We start from the raw sequence: 20,268 nt of genomic DNA on the forward strand, positions 1-20,268 counted from the left end.
ACCACTCTCACTTTATTCCTCCCTCTCTACTGCTCTCACTCTAGTCCTCACTCTATGGCCACACACAGTTCGAGAACCATCGGGCCCCAGTGTGGTACACGGAAGTTGGCAAGAAAAGTGTGCTCTTGCTGTATGTGAGACCTTGGAGATCTATGAAAAATTCTCTTGCCCCTTTGCTTTCACAAAATTGTAGATTAGACTCCTTCAAACACCGATTCTACATTCGGAATAAACTGTACATGCATCAATAGGATGCTTGAAAGGTTTGACGTGTCGGAAAAGGAAACCAGAATTACGGACATGTATATGGTTTACACAAATATACACGCCAGTGACGAGTGAACGGTCTTTGTTCTAAATGATATCGGGACAAGTTCATTACAGTGCTAATGCTGTAGGATTTTCTTTCCCATACTTCAATTGGCTTCCAATGATGCTAATAATGTGATGGTGGGCTCATCTGGTAAAGAGATTGTGTAATAGGTGCGGAAGGTCTGTTCAGTTCCCCGACACGCAAAGGTATCGGGCATTCCTCGACTCTCGTCTCTGCATTCTATTTGAATCCACAAAAAGAGAAAACGCCAGTGTAGGAGGATTTGGCATGGCGGTCTTGGTGACTGTTTTGTTATTGCTTCCTGTATATTCATTTGATTAAAGGATTAAAACTATACAATATGTGTTTATAGTGTTTTTCAATTCCCAGATAAGCACCTTGTGTGGAGACTCGGCCCGTGCTTCCGGTAGTCACATAATATTATCATTTCACAACGCATTCCTCGACTCTTGAATTCTAATAAGAGTCTTCTTCTTGAGAAGAGGGACTTACCAAAAATAAAGGTTCTGGGGACTGGGCATGGATGGGCTTGGGGATGACCTGGATCAGAGGCCGGCCTGCTACAGATGATCAAACTTAATTGAAATGGCAATCTAGAGGCTTTCTTCCGCTAACCACAGTATTATTATTTCTCGAGTGCAGTTTCTTGCATTATATTTTCTTCGTTTGAAATGAGGATCTACTTAGGCAAGAGCAGAACTTGGCATGGCGGGCTTGGTGACTTTCTTGTTTCTGGTGGATTGATCTGATTGAAGAAGCAAAACTATACTGCACCAAGTCTCGACACTCGGCCATCCCTTCCGCTAGTCACATAATATTAACATTTCATAAAGCATTCCTCGTGTCTGGCTTCTTGCATTATAACTCTATTGTTTTCCTTTGAAGAGGACTGGGCTCAATGGGCGGGGGATGATCGGCCCTAAATTAGTAGAATAACAATCGAGAACTCGACATTATTATTTTACAACGTATTCCTTATACTATTTAATATGTGTAAACCTTTCTCAGCCCCAGATACGCACCAAAAGTCCAAACGGGCCCCGCCCCCTTCACGACCTGAACGAGGTTTGGAGCACGCATCTGTTCACATATTAAATAAGACTAGGCCGAGTATATAACCTTCAGACTATGTAAGAAGACCATTTCAGACTTTCAAGTTCTCCCAAGCGTTGGGGGGCTGCAACCAATATCTGATCTTTGCAATCAATGCCTCCTGTTTCAAAAGCTGTCTATTGCCTTGACATACAAGACCTTTTCCGGCTGAGAAACGATTGAGTAGATGAGATGTAGGAAGTTATGGTATCTCCTTCCAAAATTGTTTTATTATAATAATTTACATACTTTGGAGTCTTCAAACGCATATATTTGTCTTTTGAAAGTTTATCTACTGTATGCTATGCACTGAGGATTATTACAGCCCATTAAAAGATAATCGTATTGTTAACTAAATCTTTTAGGTCTCATTAACTCTTTCTTGTGGGAGATAATAGAGCTGTTTAGGCGAGAGAGCTCTCATTATGCCGGATATGCCGTTGGCTCAGAGAAGTAGACTGATAAGCCCAATGATCTTCATACCGGAAGCGTACGGTAGTAACGGAGAGTGCTTTTTTGAGGCGAACTACCCTTATGTGATATGACTTACCCTTTAAACCTTGTTTTTCGATAGAATTTCTTGATTAAAGGAATAAAAGCATATAATACTATATATAGAAACCTCTTTTCAGCTCTCAGATCGTACCAAGTGTCGAACGTCGGCCCGTTTGTGTATAAAATATCACGTCATCAATCCCCAGAAAAAATCTCCTGTAATAGTCGCTTCAACTCAGATGGCTGGAAAGAACTCAAGGAGCTAACTCCTTGCGACTCGTCACATCTTTGAGTGTATACCTTAAAGTCGTGGTGACGAACCAATTTAACTTTGTTAAATTATATAAAAGTTGTCATCTGGGGCCAAAATTGCATTCAAAGTCCTGGGCTTGGTAGATTATAGTTCTTGCCACCATTATTTGGATGTTTCACAGATGTTGTAAAGATGCATAAGCAAAACGTCTGTGGCGTCTTCGTTGTTGTGGATTTATAAACCTGAAGATCCTGCAACATTACAACTATTCCTTTGAATCTTGGAACGGTATTGATTGAGTCCGTAATAGCTCGTATATCGTTAAGAGCTAAACCAGCTGAGGTCCATATATTCTATAGGCCCGGCTTCGCCGAGACACTAATCGTCTTATATGCCCGGCCTCAGCGGAATACCGTGAAATCATAACTGAGCCTTCCAAAGAAATTCAAGTCAGAAGTATTGCAAACGGTGTAAATATATGCATACACTCTTAAACCACAAGAATACCAATACTAATGCTGGTATGAGTGACACCCGTCGGGTTGCGTCTGCGAGAACGAAGATGCCTTGGATCTCCATTCCAGAGGGATTCAGGAGACGCCCGTCATATTTACTACTTCAGAATTTTGGCTCGTAAATGTCGAGAAATTGTCGACTTTGTCCGTCAATGAAGAGGGTTCAGGAATTGCTTCATTGAAAAGAGCACGTTCGGAATTCTGCCGGTTATATAGGAGAGTAACGATATTTCTGTTTAGAAGATTCCACAAAATTATTCTTTCACAAAGTCAGTTCAGGAATTCATCTATAAAAGGGGCCACAAGAGTGAATCCAGAAATTTATCCATTAATCAAGGAACTCCACCAAATTACCCATTAATTAGATAAGTTTACGGATCTAGCTAGTACAGCGAGAGAAGTTTCAGAATTATGTCAGTTCAGAAATGATAAGATTTATAAAAAAGGTTGACTAGCTTTTGTGCTGAATCAGGAACATTCACAAATCCATCCAAGAAGTAGGAAAGTCTTAAATTGATCCATTGAGGTAAGAGGGTTCCTAATCTATCCCGTTTTTCAAAAACAATTAAAAGTCTAGCTAGTACATTTAGGAAGCATTCATGAATATATCTGATGATAAGAAGAGTTCATGGATACATCAATTAAGTTAGAAGAGTTTACGAAATTATTCTTTAAAAAGAAGGATCCACAAATCCGGCTATTATTTAGAAAGGATCCAGAATTAGGCAAGTATATGAGTTATCTAATACATTTACAAAAGACTCACGAATATGTTTGTCAAGTAAGAATAGTCCTCAGATATATATGAGAGTTCAGGACTCTTTCTGGCTTATCAAAAAGTTTAAGAACCTATCTGTTAATCAGAAGAGGTCAGAAAAATAGCTTTTACATCCAGAAAAAGGTGCGATTAGAATCAATCTGTTTGAATAAGGAAAGTCGACGGAGATATCTGTTAATCAGAACAGTTAACGGAATCGTCTGATAAATCTGAGAGAGTTCAAAAATCCACTCGTTGATTCGGAAAGTCCACGGATCTATCTCTATAAGGTATAATCATTATACATTTTTTAACCATCTCACGATTAATAGATATAGATACTAAATTTAGAAAAACAAGATTATTAACTTTGTTTTTACTATACGTCTATTTCTATCAGATCTATATTTTTAGATCCTACACTACCTTTATAATTATTTTTTCTATTTGTTATGTGGGATAGATATAGAATTTAACGTTGATATTCAGTCGGTCTTGGTAGTTCTCAATCAATATCAAGGAAACAGTATGCAACATGCTAAAAGAGTTCAGGAATCCAGTCATTAAATTACAAGACGCCCGTAATATGTCTTAGTCTAAGAAAAAGTTCAGGAATCTATCTACTAAATTTAGTAAAGGTTGTCAAGTCTGTTCGTTACATTAAGACATATTGGGGTTCGTTCCAACAACTCTAAATCAGCTCGCAGACCTCTATCCATCACATCTTAGTGGTCTCACCGAGATTCAAATCGCTCAACCACCCCAGCTTTCGATCCCTAATAACTGGAATTTCTTCAGGATTTTCCCTGATTTCTCACCATGCCTTTTTGCGATCTCAAACTATCGCTTCTGTTTCATATCTTCCATCAAAACAGGGATTCATTGCCTCTCATTGTCTCTTTTGGTTTTATATGGATTCATGTACCTTCTGATTGGGTAAAGTGGTGCTCGATTCACAGCGTCTTATATTACTCCCCATTATAATTTCTCACATGTCTTCCATGGATAAGATAAACTTGAATTATTGCCTAGTTTATCACCTCAATGAAGCCCTGACATCAAATGCCTGAATAGTGTCTGATCTCTATGCATGTCTTTCAAACACAAGCGAATGTCCCAATTTCCTGCCAAATCTAGTCACGCGCCGGAATCCTTTAATGTAGTCTTTCCTACAGAATAAAAGACAACCGAAATTTGTATCGGCGTCATCCTCCCATTTTTCGCCACATCCTGGGGTCTCTTGAGGCAAGCATAGACCGTCATGTGATGTTCTAGCAGTCTTCTCCCAGAGCCAATGCTTGCGCAACTTTCCTCGGTTGCTTCTCGACAGCAAACCCAAAATAATATCTTTCACTCTCTTCTAATTTCTGACATTCTAAGTCCACAATTCACCTATAATTCTTCGTTCACATAAAATAATGATTTTAGTAATACAGTTGAGCTCCTTGAACAACTTTTTGGTATCAGTTCGTACACTGTCCTAGGATATTCAAGGTATTACTCAAAATGCACCTGCTCGAGTGACCAGGTTTTCGTAGCACGCTATCAGAAAGTCGATTCTTTTCCAATTTTTGTAGTGGTGCTTCTTCTTCGCGATGTTCTATTTCGTCAACAGTCAGCCTTGGGCCTAATTCTTGAGCTCCTTATCCTGGCTCTCGATTTTCAATTGCAAAGCAAAAAAGAATTTGGCGAGCGGCCCCACTTACTATAGCAGTGGTGATCTGGTGTACAGTCTTTAAGGATTCAACTTGCGTCAGATCAATATTTCTGACACGTATAATGGCTTCGCACCGTTTTATTAAGCTCGATTGCACCGAGAATGGCAGTATGCCGCCTGGAAGGACTTGTTTTGGAGGCAATACATTGGCCTCAAGCTCGAATTGACTTTCCGGCACTACAGATGCCTTGACCTAGAAGATATCCGCTCTAAATATGTCAAAAGGTAGTCACTCAAGCTCTTGTTCCTGTCATCAGCTCAGCAAAACAAGCGCGAGGGAAGTTGATACGATAAACTCAAAAGGCGAGGATTTAAAAACCAGAGACCTTCATACGGCTTTTTCAGACCACCAATGATCAAGAATGTCCTCAAAGGCAAACGAATCAAAAATTTTGATACATACCTTGCGGCTATCAGTGAGCTTCAAGTCAGTAGAATTCGTCACCCGTTAACTTGTTGAAATTCGAGTATTTGAAACATTTGGTTTCATTCTTGGCATTTCCATTCTCAGTCCTTTTTTCCTGATCCTCATCTTTTTAGCCCAGATCCACAGAATTCCAGGAATTTGTTTCACGTCATGGAGCCTTGCACCTCCTGACGTCCAATTACGATCAATATCACTAACATGAATTAGTTGGCTCTCTACACGCCGCAGAAGGTAATTTCTCTTACTCTTTTGTTGTCTTAATTGGTCTTCTCTGCCGTTCTTCGTGTCTTTAAACACTCATATCATCACGATTACAACGACACGCTCGTCTCTGCTTTCTGTATGTTAGTGTCTATCGGATGGTCAGATCTCCTTCTTTGCTCTTCTAAGTTATATTCTGATCTACCGGTCTCCGACTGCTCGTGCTCTTATATTTAGTATTTTTTAAACACCTCCCGCTTCCGGTAAGTTCAGTCATGTCTAGCAGAAACAGACAACCTCTACTGTGGACATGTACGCCAATGATGTCCGAGGCAATATTTTATAGTGATCGCGTGTTTAAGTTGATTTCATCATTGAACGCCTACTACTCATCGTCGTATGTACGGTACTAAAATTAGGCTTCAAAGAATTGATTGCATTATAGTTATTTGCGTCTTCGCTCCTAGATCCTACACCCTTTATGGTTCCTTCTTTTGCACTTGGTGAAAGTCTGCTGCCTGTGTATTTAGCAGTCCTAGCATCATGTAGACATCCAGAAATTGAACAAGAAAAGTCGTAATGGCCCCCCGGTGTTTAACCAGCTAGCACCTACATACCGGTATATAGCAGACCTTTAAATAATCGTAACACGGTTTGAGATCTGGAATCTTACATTGTTTCGTCCATCATCGCCAGTGCGGCTTTCTTGCCAATATTGGTAATAACGTGTCCCCTCGAGCACAGAGAATTCCAGGATATTGTCCATGTACCCCAAGGAAAACAACAATAAGACCGTACTTAATAATGGGTGGACTATTCTGCCCCGCACGACCGTGGACCCAGGTTACCCGGCGCTCACCTTATAAGGGGACTGTTCGCCCCATCTTTTCTTGCTCGGTATCAACTATAACAGTCAATGACGAAAGGCTACAGTTCAGTCATCCGTTGCAGCAAGGCTTCGGCCAACTCACTCGCTGGGCGCTGTGGAGAACATCACGGCCGTTTTCACCACTCTTATAGTGATGTGTATACTATCTGAGGCTGTTGTTGGTGCTTCCTCGTGCAACCGTAAGTAGTTTGGCGGTTTCCTGGACTCGTGCGACTTGGCGTAATTAGTCTTTGAAATTAGTCTTTGAAATATCTGATTTCTCGGAATGATAGGAATCAGACATTTCGACACAGCACCGCTGGGTGTTCGATTTGCTGGTGTAGTATTCTCTACGGTCGTCCTACTTACTGGTGGTCTATTGTCCTTTGGCCTGCCGGTGATCAATTGTCTTGCTTGTATACATGATCTCTTTCTCTTGTCCACCCCGTCCTGGTCTTGGTTATTCTTTGTTGCCTGTCTACAGGTCGACTTCCCGGCCGTCGCGGTCTGTGACAAATTCCTCTTACTTATCGTTGTGGCGTTTCTGTCCAACCATGAGACAAAGTAAACCGAACAAAACAAAATAAGTGACACGCCATGAAAGGGTATTTGTGATTGGGTGCAGTGTGAAAAAGAGTGAAACAACATGGAAGATGTGAGATTGATTGAGGTATGTGGTATTGAATTAGAGTAAGTAAGACAGTGAGATATATGAGTGAGGTGAAAGGAGGTGAGAGAGAGCAAGCGAAGCAGAATGAACAACATGTAAGTGAGCCGAAGTGAAAAGATTTTAACATAGAGTGTGTGATATAGTGTGTGATATAGAGTGAAAGGTAGAACGGTGAAACGACAGGAGATGGAATAAGTTTGTTGAAGTGCAGTGACAGAGAAAACAGAGTGAATCAAATATTCAAGCAAAACAGAGCAAAATAAAGTGATCAAGTAAAACACGGTAAATGAAAGTGCTACAGTCAAGTAATATTTCTTTAAAAAGCAAAATAGGAGATATCAACTGTATGGAATATAACAGTCGAGCCAATAAAAGTATCCAGAAACACTTTAATGGAACGATAACGAGAAATACAAAAGGACTTAAATAAAATAAAGCGGAAGGACAAAAATAAGTAAAACAAAGCATAATTATCAAAAGAATGTATACCCGAGAATAGCCATAAGATCCCGAAACCACAGCCCCTATAAAACGCCCATTCCCCAAGCTCCATATCGAATATCCCCGCCCAGATAAGGCTGGCCTAAAACGCCGCGCGCCCACGTCCGGATTAATCCAGGCAAAGCGCTAAAGTGCTCGCGCCAAACCCACCGGTGTACGGGCCTGGAGAGCCATCTCTGCCTTCAAACTGAAAACCGTCCCCCATCAAAACACTATCCGGCCATGCTAGTAGAAGAGGTGCCCAAACAAGGCCCCACCAACTCCTCTACGGTGTACTTCTCGTCTCTGGTCAATCTACAGGCCCGCTCGTCGGCAAAGTCTGCGGACGCCGGGGCCAGAGACGACGCCAGCCACCGCAACTCTAAAAGTAGGCCCAAAGTGAACTATAATCTCACCGAGTTGCTCAATGCACAAACTCAGGCGAACTACAGCAACGGCACGGTCAGCAGTGGCGTGTACAAGTCGTCACAGCAGATGCAGCTCGAGAAAATCGTGTCGAAACGACTCGCGGAGTTGGGCAAAGAAACCCCCAACGATAATTTCGAGCTCCCCAAGACGTTTTCGTATACCAGCATACACAAGCATTTGAGTGCCGCAGACAAAAAGAAGCTCCGTCTTGGAAACACGCCATCCACAAAAAAGATCTTGGCGGCACGCAGAAACCTCAACTCGTACTTCGAGGAGGAGAAAAACCTCATTTCCATCAACACCATATTGGGCGTGAACTTCTCGTTTGCAGAGCAGCGGAACGACGCGGACAGCGACGCCAAGCGCCTGAAAACAACTAGCGGCGCTTATAAGCCCAAGCTCAAACTATGCTGCATCTGTGGCTCTTGCTCCAACTACAGTCGCTGTGGAAATTGCGGGCTTTATTCCTGTAGCGTACGCTGTCTCGGGCTCCACTATGAGCTGAGATGCACGTGATGACCAGTGGCGTGTTTGAGGAGTGGGTGAATGTAGAAAGAAGGCAATGCCGCTGTTTGCGGGTAAAACGGCTGGGGTGCTTGGACATGGAGAACGGGGATATAGTAGACAGAGATGGAGACAGGATAACGTATGGAGACAGAAATGGAGACGGGCACGTGGAGCGGTAGTATCATAAGTATCATTAAGGCTTTGAATAAATATATATGCCAGTGCGCAGTCCACCGGCGAGGACCTGCCACATGGTCAGTCCCCGTGCTTGAAGCAACATCTTTTTCCGTACCGACAAGAGCCGCTGCGGGCCCAGTTGGCACACTGCTTGGACCTCCAGTTGGAGGGTCTCTCAACGGACTTGAGCTCGTTCTCGCCATGCGCAAACTGGCACTTGCCTCCGTAGGGACACGTGCCCAGTTTCATGAACGACCCACAGAGCTCGGTCTTGTACAATTGCGTGTTCAAGTTCTTGCTCTGGTTCTTTAATGCGCACGCAGAGCTACTGGGCGACGCAGACCCGTGTTTGGATCTCCCCGTGGAGGACGACGAGCTGCGCCTCAGCTGCGTAGGTCTATTCTTGTCGCACTCAACAAGCAGTTTCTCTAAAGCCACGTTTGGGCGGGCGTCATTTTGGGGCCGAACTGGACGCAAACACGAGTCATTCCCAGAATGCTCGTGACGCGCTTTGGAGCTTGTCCTGTTCCCACCGGTCACAGGAAACAAGAGGCTGTTCGGCAAGAGCAGTTCAGCGTATTCCAAGGACTCCTCACGGAGCAAGAAAGAGCTTTCGAAAGCTCTTGGGGCGTCACGCTCCGCGAAAACAGAGGCATGGTCCATCAGAAACCGAGGGTTGAGGGGGAAGTTCTGCTGAACTGTCACACGTGGCTGGGCAGAACCCGGAAGAACGGCCGTTTCGGGGCTCAGAAACGAGTAGTTCTCCAACGGCGAAGACTCGAGCCATAATTCAGGCAACAAGTCGTCCTGTGAATCGGATGATGAAGACGAATTTGCCGAAGGGGACGACAATGCCGAAACTGGGGGTCTGTACTGCGCGTATTTGGCCTCACGTGGGAACCCGTAAGGGGAGGTGTATAGCATTTGCATTGTGTGGATTTTCACGAAGTAAGCGTCTGGATTTGAAATTAGGCTGGGAAAAGAAGGGTGGAAATGTATTGTGCAGCTTTGGTTTGCTGGGCCCGAAAATGGTCTGAGTATCTAGTGGGCGATGAGCCGCAGCCGTGGCTAAGACCGGTGTGCGTCGGAAATTTTCAAATCTAATAAATGGCTGGAATCGATTTGGGAAACGGATCGAAACTCAAGAACGTCTTGGGGTGTGTATTGAAAGTGCAAGCCTTAAAAAAATTAGACCGCGTGTTTCTCGGCAACGAAAATATGGTATTTTGTGCTGAAAAATTCTGGAAATTCGGGCCTCCGGTACGGACCAATATATAGGTGGCCCAAGTGAGGAGTATGAGGAGAAAGCCGGCCCAAATAAAGCAAACCTGCACTTAAATGCTAAAACCACTCTATTTGGCGAGGGGAAGCAGCACAGCCGGTACGCAGGACTTGGGAAAGGCGAAGCGACAATAGGAGCAAGTGAGATACAAACAAGAAACTTCGAGATATTAGGGATCGACTCCTAAAGCTCCTCAGCGATGAATCATCTCTGTGTTCTTTGATGCACCTCGGACCAAAATACTTATTTTTCCTTTCCAGAGTGGGGGGAAAAACAAGAGTGGGGATTTTGTTTTCGTAGAGTTTGACGCAGTCACGTCATACACTGTTGTTCTCGCACGTCGAATGTTCCGATTTTCGGTTTTTGGCCGACACGTCGACTCAGGCCGTGTCCGGGAGAATATGCGACTCGGAGCAAAATGGCGCCACCGGTATGGTGGTTGTGCGAAAATTGAAAAGGCCGTATGGAAAATAAAGAATTGCGAGCCGCGCTCGGGATTTCCGAAGACGGGCAAGACCACGCAGTCCAAGTGGAGGGATGGTCAGACGAGCTAAATTGAGGCTAGAAGCGGCACGTGTAAGCATCCAAACCACGGTATTTTCTTTTTTTTTTCTCACCATTCCCCCGCAAGCTGGATTGTTCCTTCATGCAAAGACTTTCTTGTTCGTGAGAAAAGCCACCACATTAATATGGCTCAAGCTTTCGCGTAAACTTGCGTGTTATATGGTGGCCGGTGGTTCCTTTTGCGCGCCGCCTTGCAGACAATCCAGCCCTACCGGGCCTGGGCAGGCCAATATGCTCTTAGAACAGACTTTAACAATCACGTGGAAGCATCAGCGAGAATTCGTGGCAGTAGAAAACTTAGTGGTCGCGAGACGTGCTTGTTTTTTGAGTGCGGTGTGCTCTTGCCGCTTTTTGCCTGAATGATTGTAAAAAGTTAGATCCCGACCATGTGCCGCAGGTCATTTGCTGTTGTTTGTTTACTTTACGTTTCACAACAGTACTCCTTCTCCTGTACAATTTTATTGTTCAAAAGTTACCACGGCCTGTTGGAATGTTCGTTGCTCTTTATAGAGATTTCTTAAGTTGGAAATGTTCGCACTGTAGTTCCGCAACTCACTTGCCTGGCGTCTACCACATCTGTATGGAGCTCCCCAATTTGACGGCATTATTTAAAGCACACGAAAGTGTCGGCGCTGCTATTTCGTGTATGCCTCTTTGTCTGTCTGTCCCACAGTACTCGTTTACAGCCAAACAAGTAGTCAAAGATAAATGTGAAATGAAAGATATGCTTGTTTCCAGAGCAGTGTTGTATTCACCAAAAGGGCTGGCCTTAGAGCACCCCATCATGATATGGCAGATACTGCTCATCATTAGCTATTTCATGTTATTTGAAGCCACTCCCTTCTATTTGGGGGCGCAAAAGAACATTACTTGTTTTTTCAACTTTGGTGTATTCCCAAAGAGCCATACACTTCTTGCAAATTTAAAAGGCATCGAGATGGGGCGCCATTTATATAGCAATTCGGTTATGCAGAACCCCTTGGTACAAGCCTCACAGGGGCTATGTAGACACAGTCTTCATAATATAAAAGGGGGCTAGTCCCCGCTCAGTTTCATGCATCTTTATTTTTTGTACTCTCTGTTTTTTTGCAGCCATATGTGCCCCCGCCCCTCTATTCGGACTGCTCGTGCAGTGGGTGCGCTCGGCCCGCATATCCACCTTTCTGTCTCTTCGCGTACCGCGCACCACGAGATCAAAATACAGGCCCTTCAGCTTCTTTTCCTGACGAATACACCGCACTTTGCCGCCAGCCATGGCGATCCTCAATAATCTACGGGACGTCCGCTCGTGGATAGAATCTGCGTCTCCGCATATTGTTCCACAGTGGCAGATCGATTTGGTGGAAAAGCCCCTGTCTGCGTCAAAACCTGCCGGAACCCTTGTGCCCTCCATGCGCGTACCCTCTCAACCAAACCCAGCCAATAGCACAGTTACGGCCGTGAATTCAGCACAGCCAAACCCAAGAAGAGAAACTGGAGGAAATAAGCTTCATTCTTCAAGCGATTTGCTGCTGGCCAGGCTCATGCCCGTACCGAGTCAGACGCGTTTCAACGAGCCCAACCCTGAAAGACCAATGAACGCGCCACCCGAGAGCCTAAAGCCACAAGTTTTGGGCCTGCTAACACAAGCCCCACCTATCAATATCTCACCTAAGATCAAAATCCTAGCAAGAAATGATTCCGGGGAAAACTCAAAACCGAGGCCGCCACCTCGTCAGGTGTCTAATACCCCGCACGACAGCGATGATTCCCCATTTGATGACGACGACTTTATCGACTTGAATCTCTTGAATATACTACCTGCGAAACGTTCAGCCCCGCCTGATATTCAGCCTTCAAAAAGGCTGCGCATAGCCAGCTCCACTCAGGAGCATGGCCGCCAAGATGACCTATCCGTACCATCCATCAACCCTGTAACGAAACCTTCGGCTGGCTCGAAGCTTCTGTCAGTGCGAAAGCCAGCTCCTCCAATAATATCTGATGACTCCTATGTCGTGGGCCAGACCCCTTCCAAAGACACCGATGTGCTGGCGCTTCAGGCGTACATTCTAGCCTGCGAAGACAAGATCAATTTGTTGATCAAATGCAACGCTGTCAGCGACTCCACTTCGCTTTCTTTGGATGCGAAGAAACTCTGGCATGCCGAAAAGTTTATTCCAAAAATGCGAGCTCTCGACGAACAGGTAGGTTCTCTAAGAAGAGGCTTTTCTTTCTTAAAGCCTGTTCCAACCGATTTGTCGAACATTCACTCTGACGCATCCTTTGCCAATATGCCCCCTCTTTCCATTGTTTCATCGCCTGTAAAAGCGACACTGCAATCGGTATTTCATGTTCTGCACACTGAGCCCACTTTCACTGAAGGGAGTATTTCCTTAACGGCTGCAGAGACCAGAGCCCAAGACAATCATCCTCTTGTTTTGCTCGATAACGACAATGATACAAACACAAACGAGGCTCGCCATGAGATTTTTAATAGACGTACCAAGTCGCCTTTGCCACCGCCTCTTCATGAAGATATAGATGAAGACGACCCGGAGGACGTGTTAGGGGAGAATTACATGGATGGGCTTCAATCTTCCCAGGTAGATGATATTGACACTGACTTGAGTGGCTTCATTGCGCATGGGGATGATGATGAAGATGAAGAATTTGCAGATCGGACATTCACATATACACAAGCATCTCAGACACAAAGGCATGTGATTGAGACTGATGATGATGAAAATTCTTTGGCGCTGGTCCATGAAGAATACTCCATCCGTAACGAAGTCGATGAGATTAAATTGTCACAAGACGTCGCTCAACGATACAGTATCTCATACGATGTAGATACAAAGGCAGTGGAGATTTCTGACGAGGAAAGTGAAAATGATGACGGAAACTTCACGACCCAATTGCTCAATGAAGGGCGAGATCAAGTGGTTGAAGTCTTTTCTGATGATGACTTCAACGACGGCGACTTTGCAGCTTTAGAGTCGCGGACGCACGTGAAAAATGAATGTTCAGCGGTAGATGCTCACATTGTTGACGAAAGCGACTTTTCCGATGACGACGATGAAATCCTCAAGATTGCTGCTGTGGATGGCGTTGAAGGACCAGATAAAGAACTTCTCGCGGGATCAGAATCGTTTATCGATGAAGTTTACTCTGTCTTGAGGAACACTTTCCAGTTGTCCAGTTTCCGTCCTAATCAACTAAAAGCTGTTATTTTCACTTTGAAGGGTAAAGATGTGTTTGTCTTAATTCCTACAGGAGGTGGTAAATCCTTATGTTACCAACTCCCGGCACTTGTGACACGAGGCAAAACCAGAGGTACTACTGTTGTAATCTCACCATTGATATCGCTTATGCAAGACCAAATTCATCATCTTCAAAAGAGAAACATTCGAGCTGACATGATCAGCTCCAGGGGAAGTGTGAAAGAAAAAAATGATGCACTTCGCTCATTTGCAGCTGGCGATTTGGATTTAGTTTATCTTTCTCCAGAGATGGTGAACAAAGCTCAGTCTATTCAGCGAATACTAGCAAAGTTGTACGAAAACAACATGCTTGCGAGAATTGTGGTTGATGAAGCGCATTGTGTAAGTTCTTGGGGACATGACTTCAGGCCTGATTACCAAGGAATGAGTATGTTCAAAGAGAACTTCCCCAAAGTCCCCATCATGGCTCTAACTGCCACAGCAAATGAAAAAGTTCGTCTTGATATCATTAATAACTTGCGTATGAATGACGCAGTGTTGCTCAAACAAAGTTTCAACCGAACGAATCTCTTCTACAAAGTGATGAAGAAGCCATCAAACGTTTTTGAATGGCTTAGAGACTACATATCAGGGCAACAGTTTGGGAATACCGGCATCATATACTGTCATTCTAAACAATCATGCGAAACCACGTCCGAGAAACTTGAGTCTTACGGGATAAAGTGTAAATTTTATCACGCAGGTATGGATGCGGACGAAAGATTCAGCGTCCAGACTGATTGGCAAGAAAATAGAATTCAAGTTATTTGTGCAACCATTGCGTTTGGTATGGGCATTGATAAGCCCGACGTTCGCTTTGTGATACACATATACATTCCTCGAACCCTTGAGGGGTATTATCAGGAAACTGGCCGTGCCGGTAGAGACGGAAACCCCAGTGAATGTATCATGTTCTATGCATATAAAGATGCACGCTCTTTGAAAGGCCTCATCGAGAAGGATAAAGATTTAGATTGGTCCTCTCGGGAAATGCATTTGGCCAAACTCAGACAGGTGATTCAGTATTGCGAGAACGGAACCGACTGTCGGAGAAGACAGGTTCTCCATTACTTCAATGAGATTTTTGATGCCAAGCTATGCAATAGAAATTGTGACAATTGCTGCAGCGAGATCGTATCAGTGAAACGTGATGTTACTGACCACTGCGCAAATATCGTGAAACTAGTTCAGTCTATACACATGGATAAAGTCACTGTCATCCATTGCCAAGATGTTTACTGGGGGTCTAAAAACCAAAAGATTATGACCCTAGGGCATTATAACAACCCTCATCATGGTTCTGGAAGGGATTTAAACAAGGGTGACATGGAACGAATTTTCTTTTATTTGCAGTGCGAGAATGCTTTGATGGAGTACCAAGTTGTGAAAGGGGGCTATGCAACCTCATACGTCAAGTTGGGGCCTCAGGCAAACACCTTCATGAAAGCCAACAAAAAAGTTGAACTCTCCTTTGCTCAAGCGGAACGTCCTTCTTCCACAGGAGGTGTGAAGCTCACAGCGTCTGGGAAAGGATCTGGAATGTCAAGCTTTCGATATCAAGAGTCTTTCAGAAGTGCCCGTGAAGTCAGAAATCAAGAAGATGCAGGGAACGAACTATCGCTTGAACGAACCGAAAAAGCTCCGAGTCGTATTGTTTTACCACAGGATACATTTGATGGAGCTATCACAGATTCCAACAAAGATCTCATCGATAAGGCATATTTCGAGTTGAGAAATTCTAGAACATTGAAAGTCAGTGAGCTTGGATACGCCAGAGCTGAAGCTTTCATCGGGGACAATTTATTGAAGGAAATGGCAATCAAACTTCCCACAAATGCCAGAGACTTTGCTAGATTGAGCAATGTGACCAAAGAGCAAGCTGATCATTTCAAGCATTTCAAACAAGTCCTCACCAATCTTTCTCGGGAACGGAAAAAGGCCTCTGCCGGACAAAATGGACTCACCCAGCAGTCGCCCGGTGCCGCATATGGTGATACAAGAGCTCATTCCTCGCCCTACTTTCATCAATCCCAGTCCAGGTCAGGAAAGTCAAGTCAGAAGCATCAGTCCCGAGCAAAGAAGAATGGAAAACAACAAATTTCGCAAAGAAAAGCCCCATCCCAGAAGCAGCATTCGAAAGCCACACAGAGAAGTGGTGCTCCAAAACATATCCGTCCCATGCCTATTTAACGGAAGCATGACTTTGGCCGCGGCCCTTCATTCAATTTTCTCAAAGAAAATTATTATTTATTCGTACAGTAATTAGCATCAGGTAAAATCACGTCCATATAAAAAGTATAGACTGGTCTGTTTCACTCGTTCTCTTGGAGAGCACGGAGACACGGAATTCATAGCACGCTTGGAATTGATGAATGAATGGAAGACATTCGCTTCCAGGTGCAAGGCCGACCCATGCATGCTTGATGCGAGGGTTTTGTTTGTTTTTAGCGCCTAGCACGTGTTTTCGTTCGAAACTCACCACAGCCATCTTGGAAGCATCAATCCTTGAGTCATTTGTATATGAGTTAACACAGATCACTTCATTAAGTACGTCTTGGCAGGCTCGCGGAAAGCTACCGTCATGCAGCCAATTGTGCGACGTAAATTGGAAATGCATCATGTGACACGCGTGCTCCCCACATTCAGAAACTCCATGGGCCGCATAACCCCGTGTGAAGGTGCGCTTGCATTTTTTGCCCTACATATTTCTTCCGCAGGACTTCTCCAGGTTTCTTCTTCATTTGAATTTAAATGTCACACCGTTTTGCCCGCAGGCTTCTCAAAGAACACCAGGCATTTGAAAATGCAGGCTTACCTGGTATAGAAATGTTGCCTGGCAGCGACATCACTGAATATGAGGTGATAATGTGCGTCGACAATCAGCTCTACGCGGGCGAAAAATTTCTTTTGCTGATTCACATCGGCAACGAATACCCCGTGGAGCCTCCTCTGGTGAAGTTCCTTTCCAAAGGTGATCATGCAGTGCCCTTGCATCCGCATATTTACTCGAACGGGCATATTTGCCTCAATGTTCTAGGCAAGGACTGGACACCCGCATGCAATGTGGAAAGCGTCGTGCTCAGCGTGCAAAGTATGCTCAGTACGAACGAATTGGCCGAGCGGCCACCTGATGATGACCGGTATGTGCGCCTGGCTCCGAAGGATCCGAAGAACGGTCGTTTTGTGTACCATGACGATACTGTGTGAGGATGCTGGGTATGTGCTGTAAGCATGTACTTTCCATACATTCTTGAGGCATTAAGTTTGATGAAGGCGTTTGGCAAGGCTTCTCCTGGAAGGGGTATGGCAAGCCAGTGGTATAAGGTTCCTAGACCCTGCTCTTTTAATTCGTGTGATATCGCTGGCTCCCGCCTGACAAGGTCTTGATTTAAGTGAGAATAGCCTTTTTTGAATATAGTTTCCGGGACAACCTGAAACTGAATTCTGGCCCATGGCAAATTGTTACACATGGAGCGATTATCCAATCACCAAATTTTACACATGGAGCGATTATCCAATCACCGAATTTTACACATGGAGCGATCATCCAATCACCAAATTTTACACAAGGAGCGATTATTTAATCACTAACGTACTTTACATGGAGCGACCATGCAAAGCAACGCCGCCAGTTTCCGCATGCGTGGTTGGGAGTATTCGGCGTGAGCCTGTCTTGCCTGTGGGCCTTGAGACACACTGCTCGAAAGACTAAAACATCGGAGGCTTCACCAAAAAGACGCAGCCAAAAGGGCATGAGGGGTGTATGAGGGCTCATCGACCCTTCTCCTTCTGAATGGCGCTCAATTCCAGAAACACTATTTCCAAGCAACCAAGCAAATGGGGCGTAGAATCAAGGCCGCCACGCAAACCCCGACGCTGTCCGCAGAAATGTCGCCTTGGGACTGCGGCTGATTATACGGCTGACTGTCGCGCGAAGGCCCCGCGTTTTGATAGGCCCTATAAACGAATATCAACGGAATGCCCGCCAGCCCGCCAGGCCCGCCCAATGTACGCAAGTTGGCCGGGCCATAAAACGTGCCGCCTAGCCGGGCTGCCAACACCGACATTTGGATACTACGGTTTTTTTTTTGCGTCTGCAATGTCGCCTAATGTTGAGACTTTTTAGGCCGGCACCTCGATGGGGATCGCTGACATTTGAGCAGCGATCTCGCGATACTTGGCTCATGGAATCGGCAATGTTCAGTACTTGGCTCGTGGAAACAACAACCCCTACATACCTGGCGTGAGGCTTTCAACAACAGGCAGCCCCGAGCAAAAACCAGTGGGCTGGCGAGCAAAAAAAAAAATTAAAGGGATACGTGGCAAAAGATAGTGGTCCCTTATCTGGGCCATACGAGACTTGGCAGTAACCACTTACGTTTATCTATGAGGGCCCACGTTGCGGGACTTTGTTGAGGTATTTACTCTAAGGGGGCAAACCTTAATTTGAAAAAGAGTCTCACGTGCCCCCAAGAAAACACACAGCGGCTTTGCAGTTCCAGGTTAAGCTATTTCGAGACCAACATAGACCACTGCGGGCGCGGCATTTTTCGGCCGAGAAAAAACCAATGCGGTTTCAACGTCAAGCCGTGTCTCGGAGCAAAAATGGCGGGTTTGTGAATAGGAGACGGGCCACGTTCCCACACACGCACGCGGTGTGCACACCGCGCCGATATGAGCGGAAAAACTCCGGCTGATTGGCCTCGCCGAACCGCCTGTGAGATCATACATGCGGGCGCGGGCGGCCTGTGTGCAGTGCCGCCACCACACCTGGAGCAAGGCATTCGACTTGTTGGGCTCCACGCTAGCTTCCCCGTGCAGGTGAGGAGTAAGGCGGCATAATCTTCCGGCCGCTCGCTAATTGCTCCCGAGAAACGCTGGGGCGATGACGAAAACGGGCATGCCTAGAGTCCAAGACCAGAAAAAAAAAGTCCCGCCGCAGGACATGCCTCTGCGAGCGACCCAGGGCATCCGTCCATTGTTGAAGGTTCGCCAAGGTCCTCCGAAATGGCAGCCATTGTTGTTATCGTGAGAACCCCATCTGGCTGCGCAAGCGCATACCTTGTACGCGGGTAGTGCACACACGGCCGTTTGTCACTGAGACAGCGATTACCCCTCCCGGCTTGTTGAACCAATTAAAAAAGTTTTGGACAACGAGAAGATATGGGTGGAGATATACGAACGGCCCAACCTGGAGATTTCTTGCCACAGAAGCTTTTCTAGTGTCGTCTGCTTTTCCTTGCCAACTTTCTTTGCACCTGTCGACGTTTAAAAGCGGACCCTGCTTTCAGCCGTGCCCTCGACATTGAAAAGTTAGCAATCCTCCTGTGCTGTCTGCATATTCCACGCCCCGACCAAGCAACGCCTTTGCCTGTAAATACCGTCTGGATATCTGGTTTGCAGATTCGGAGCAGCCCACTTATTTATTTTTCTGCCCGATGGACTTTTCGCTGATCTACATTAAAGAAGAACCTTGTTCGCCCATGAGCAGCGCCGCATATGGAGACTCGCTGGTGGAAGTCCACAAAACCCGGCCCGAAGAAACACTTTTAGAAACATGTTCTGGAAGCCACCAAGGGAGCTTTTCGGAAGCACTGGCTCGGGCATCCGCTGGGCCTCACGCCCGGGACTTTGCTGAATCACAGACGCAAGATTTCGTTGAATCTCCGGGTTTTGCTGGATCACCGGATGTCGCTGAATCTCGGGCCCATGGATTTGCTGAGCCAAAGACCCAGAATATTGCTGATTCTCAGACCCAGCATTTCGCTGAATCTCAAACCCAGGGATTTGCTGAGCCAAAGACTCAGAATATTGCTGATTCTCAGACCCAGCATTTCGCTGAATCTCAAACCCAGGGATTTGCTGAGCCAAAGACTCAGAATATTGCTGATTCTCAGACCCAGCATTTCGCTGATTCACAGACCCAGGGATTTGCTGAATCACCGACCCAGCAGTTCGGCGGGCTGCGGCCTGACCACCGCTCGCAAAACCACCTGCACCACTCCGAAAGCCCCTCGCAGGCACACTCGCCAGACCACGCCGGCCCGGGCGAATCCGGCTCGGACGCCGCCAGCGTCGAGCAGGCCTGCGACTCGTGCAGAAAACGCAAGCTCCGGTGCTCCAAGCAGTTCCCCCGGTGCCTGAAATGCATCCAGCACAACTGGTGTTGCACGTACTCGCCGCGGACCGTGCGCTCGCCGCTCACCAGGGCCCACTTGACGGAGGTGGAGAACAAGCTCTTCCACATGACCAACATGATGC

The 20,268-nt window shown here is 45.6% G+C and overlaps 7 protein-coding genes across 7 annotated transcripts; 5 read left to right on the forward strand and 2 right to left on the reverse strand.

The window, feature by feature from the left end:
• Positions 1-6,312: 6,312 nt before the first annotated feature.
• METBIDRAFT_31459 (uncharacterized protein) lies at positions 6,313-7,772 on the reverse strand. Its single transcript, XM_018855856.1, has one exon. It carries the CDS (start codon positions 7,422-7,424, stop codon positions 6,759-6,761), a length of 666 nt encoding a protein of 221 aa, XP_018713073.1. The 5' UTR covers positions 7,425-7,772; the 3' UTR covers positions 6,313-6,758.
• A 280-nt stretch (positions 7,773-8,052) lies between these two features.
• On the forward strand, positions 8,053-8,754 carry METBIDRAFT_38928 (uncharacterized protein; the record flags this gene model as incomplete). Its single annotated transcript, XM_018857069.1, has 1 exon — positions 8,053-8,754. One exon carries the CDS (start codon positions 8,053-8,055, stop codon positions 8,752-8,754), a length of 702 nt encoding a protein of 233 aa, XP_018713074.1.
• Positions 8,755-8,877: 123 nt separating this feature from the next.
• Positions 8,878-10,218, reverse strand: ZSF1 (Zsf1p). Its single transcript, XM_018854627.1, has 2 exons — positions 9,396-10,218; positions 8,878-9,206 (listed from the first exon to the last, which is right to left on the reverse strand). The coding sequence occupies exons 1-2, from the start codon at positions 9,850-9,852 to the stop codon at positions 9,001-9,003; spliced, it is 663 nt and encodes a 220-aa protein (XP_018713075.1). The 5' UTR covers positions 9,853-10,218; the 3' UTR covers positions 8,878-9,000.
• An 823-nt stretch (positions 10,219-11,041) lies between these two features.
• METBIDRAFT_161611 (uncharacterized protein) lies at positions 11,042-11,842 on the forward strand. Its single transcript, XM_018854626.1, has one exon. The coding sequence runs from the start codon at positions 11,259-11,261 to the stop codon at positions 11,805-11,807; it is 549 nt and encodes a 182-aa protein (XP_018713076.1). The 5' UTR covers positions 11,042-11,258; the 3' UTR covers positions 11,808-11,842.
• A 941-nt stretch (positions 11,843-12,783) lies between these two features.
• On the forward strand, positions 12,784-15,942 carry SGS1 (ATP-dependent DNA helicase; the record flags this gene model as incomplete). Its single annotated transcript, XM_018855335.1, has 2 exons — positions 12,784-15,586; positions 15,647-15,942. Coding segments are annotated over 2 exons (3,099 nt in total), but the record flags the coding sequence as incomplete, so codon positions are not given.
• Positions 15,943-16,758: 816 nt separating this feature from the next.
• Positions 16,759-17,214, forward strand: UBC15 (Ubc15p; the record flags this gene model as incomplete). The annotated part of the gene is made up of 1 exon (XM_018858791.1): positions 16,759-17,214. The coding sequence occupies one exon, from the start codon at positions 16,759-16,761 to the stop codon at positions 17,212-17,214; it is 456 nt and encodes a 151-aa protein (XP_018713078.1).
• A 2,867-nt stretch (positions 17,215-20,081) lies between these two features.
• Positions 20,082-20,243, forward strand: GAL4 (galactose-responsive transcription factor; the record flags this gene model as incomplete). The annotated part of the gene is made up of 1 exon (XM_018855309.1): positions 20,082-20,243. A coding segment is annotated over one exon (162 nt), but the record flags the coding sequence as incomplete, so codon positions are not given.
• Between the last annotated feature and the right edge of the window lie 25 nt (positions 20,244-20,268).

The sequence above is a fragment of the Metschnikowia bicuspidata genome (assembly GCF_001664035.1).
Source record: "Metschnikowia bicuspidata var. bicuspidata NRRL YB-4993 chromosome Unknown METBIscaffold_2, whole genome shotgun sequence".
In the NCBI taxonomy this organism is placed as follows: Eukaryota; Fungi; Ascomycota; class Pichiomycetes; order Serinales; family Metschnikowiaceae; genus Metschnikowia; species Metschnikowia bicuspidata.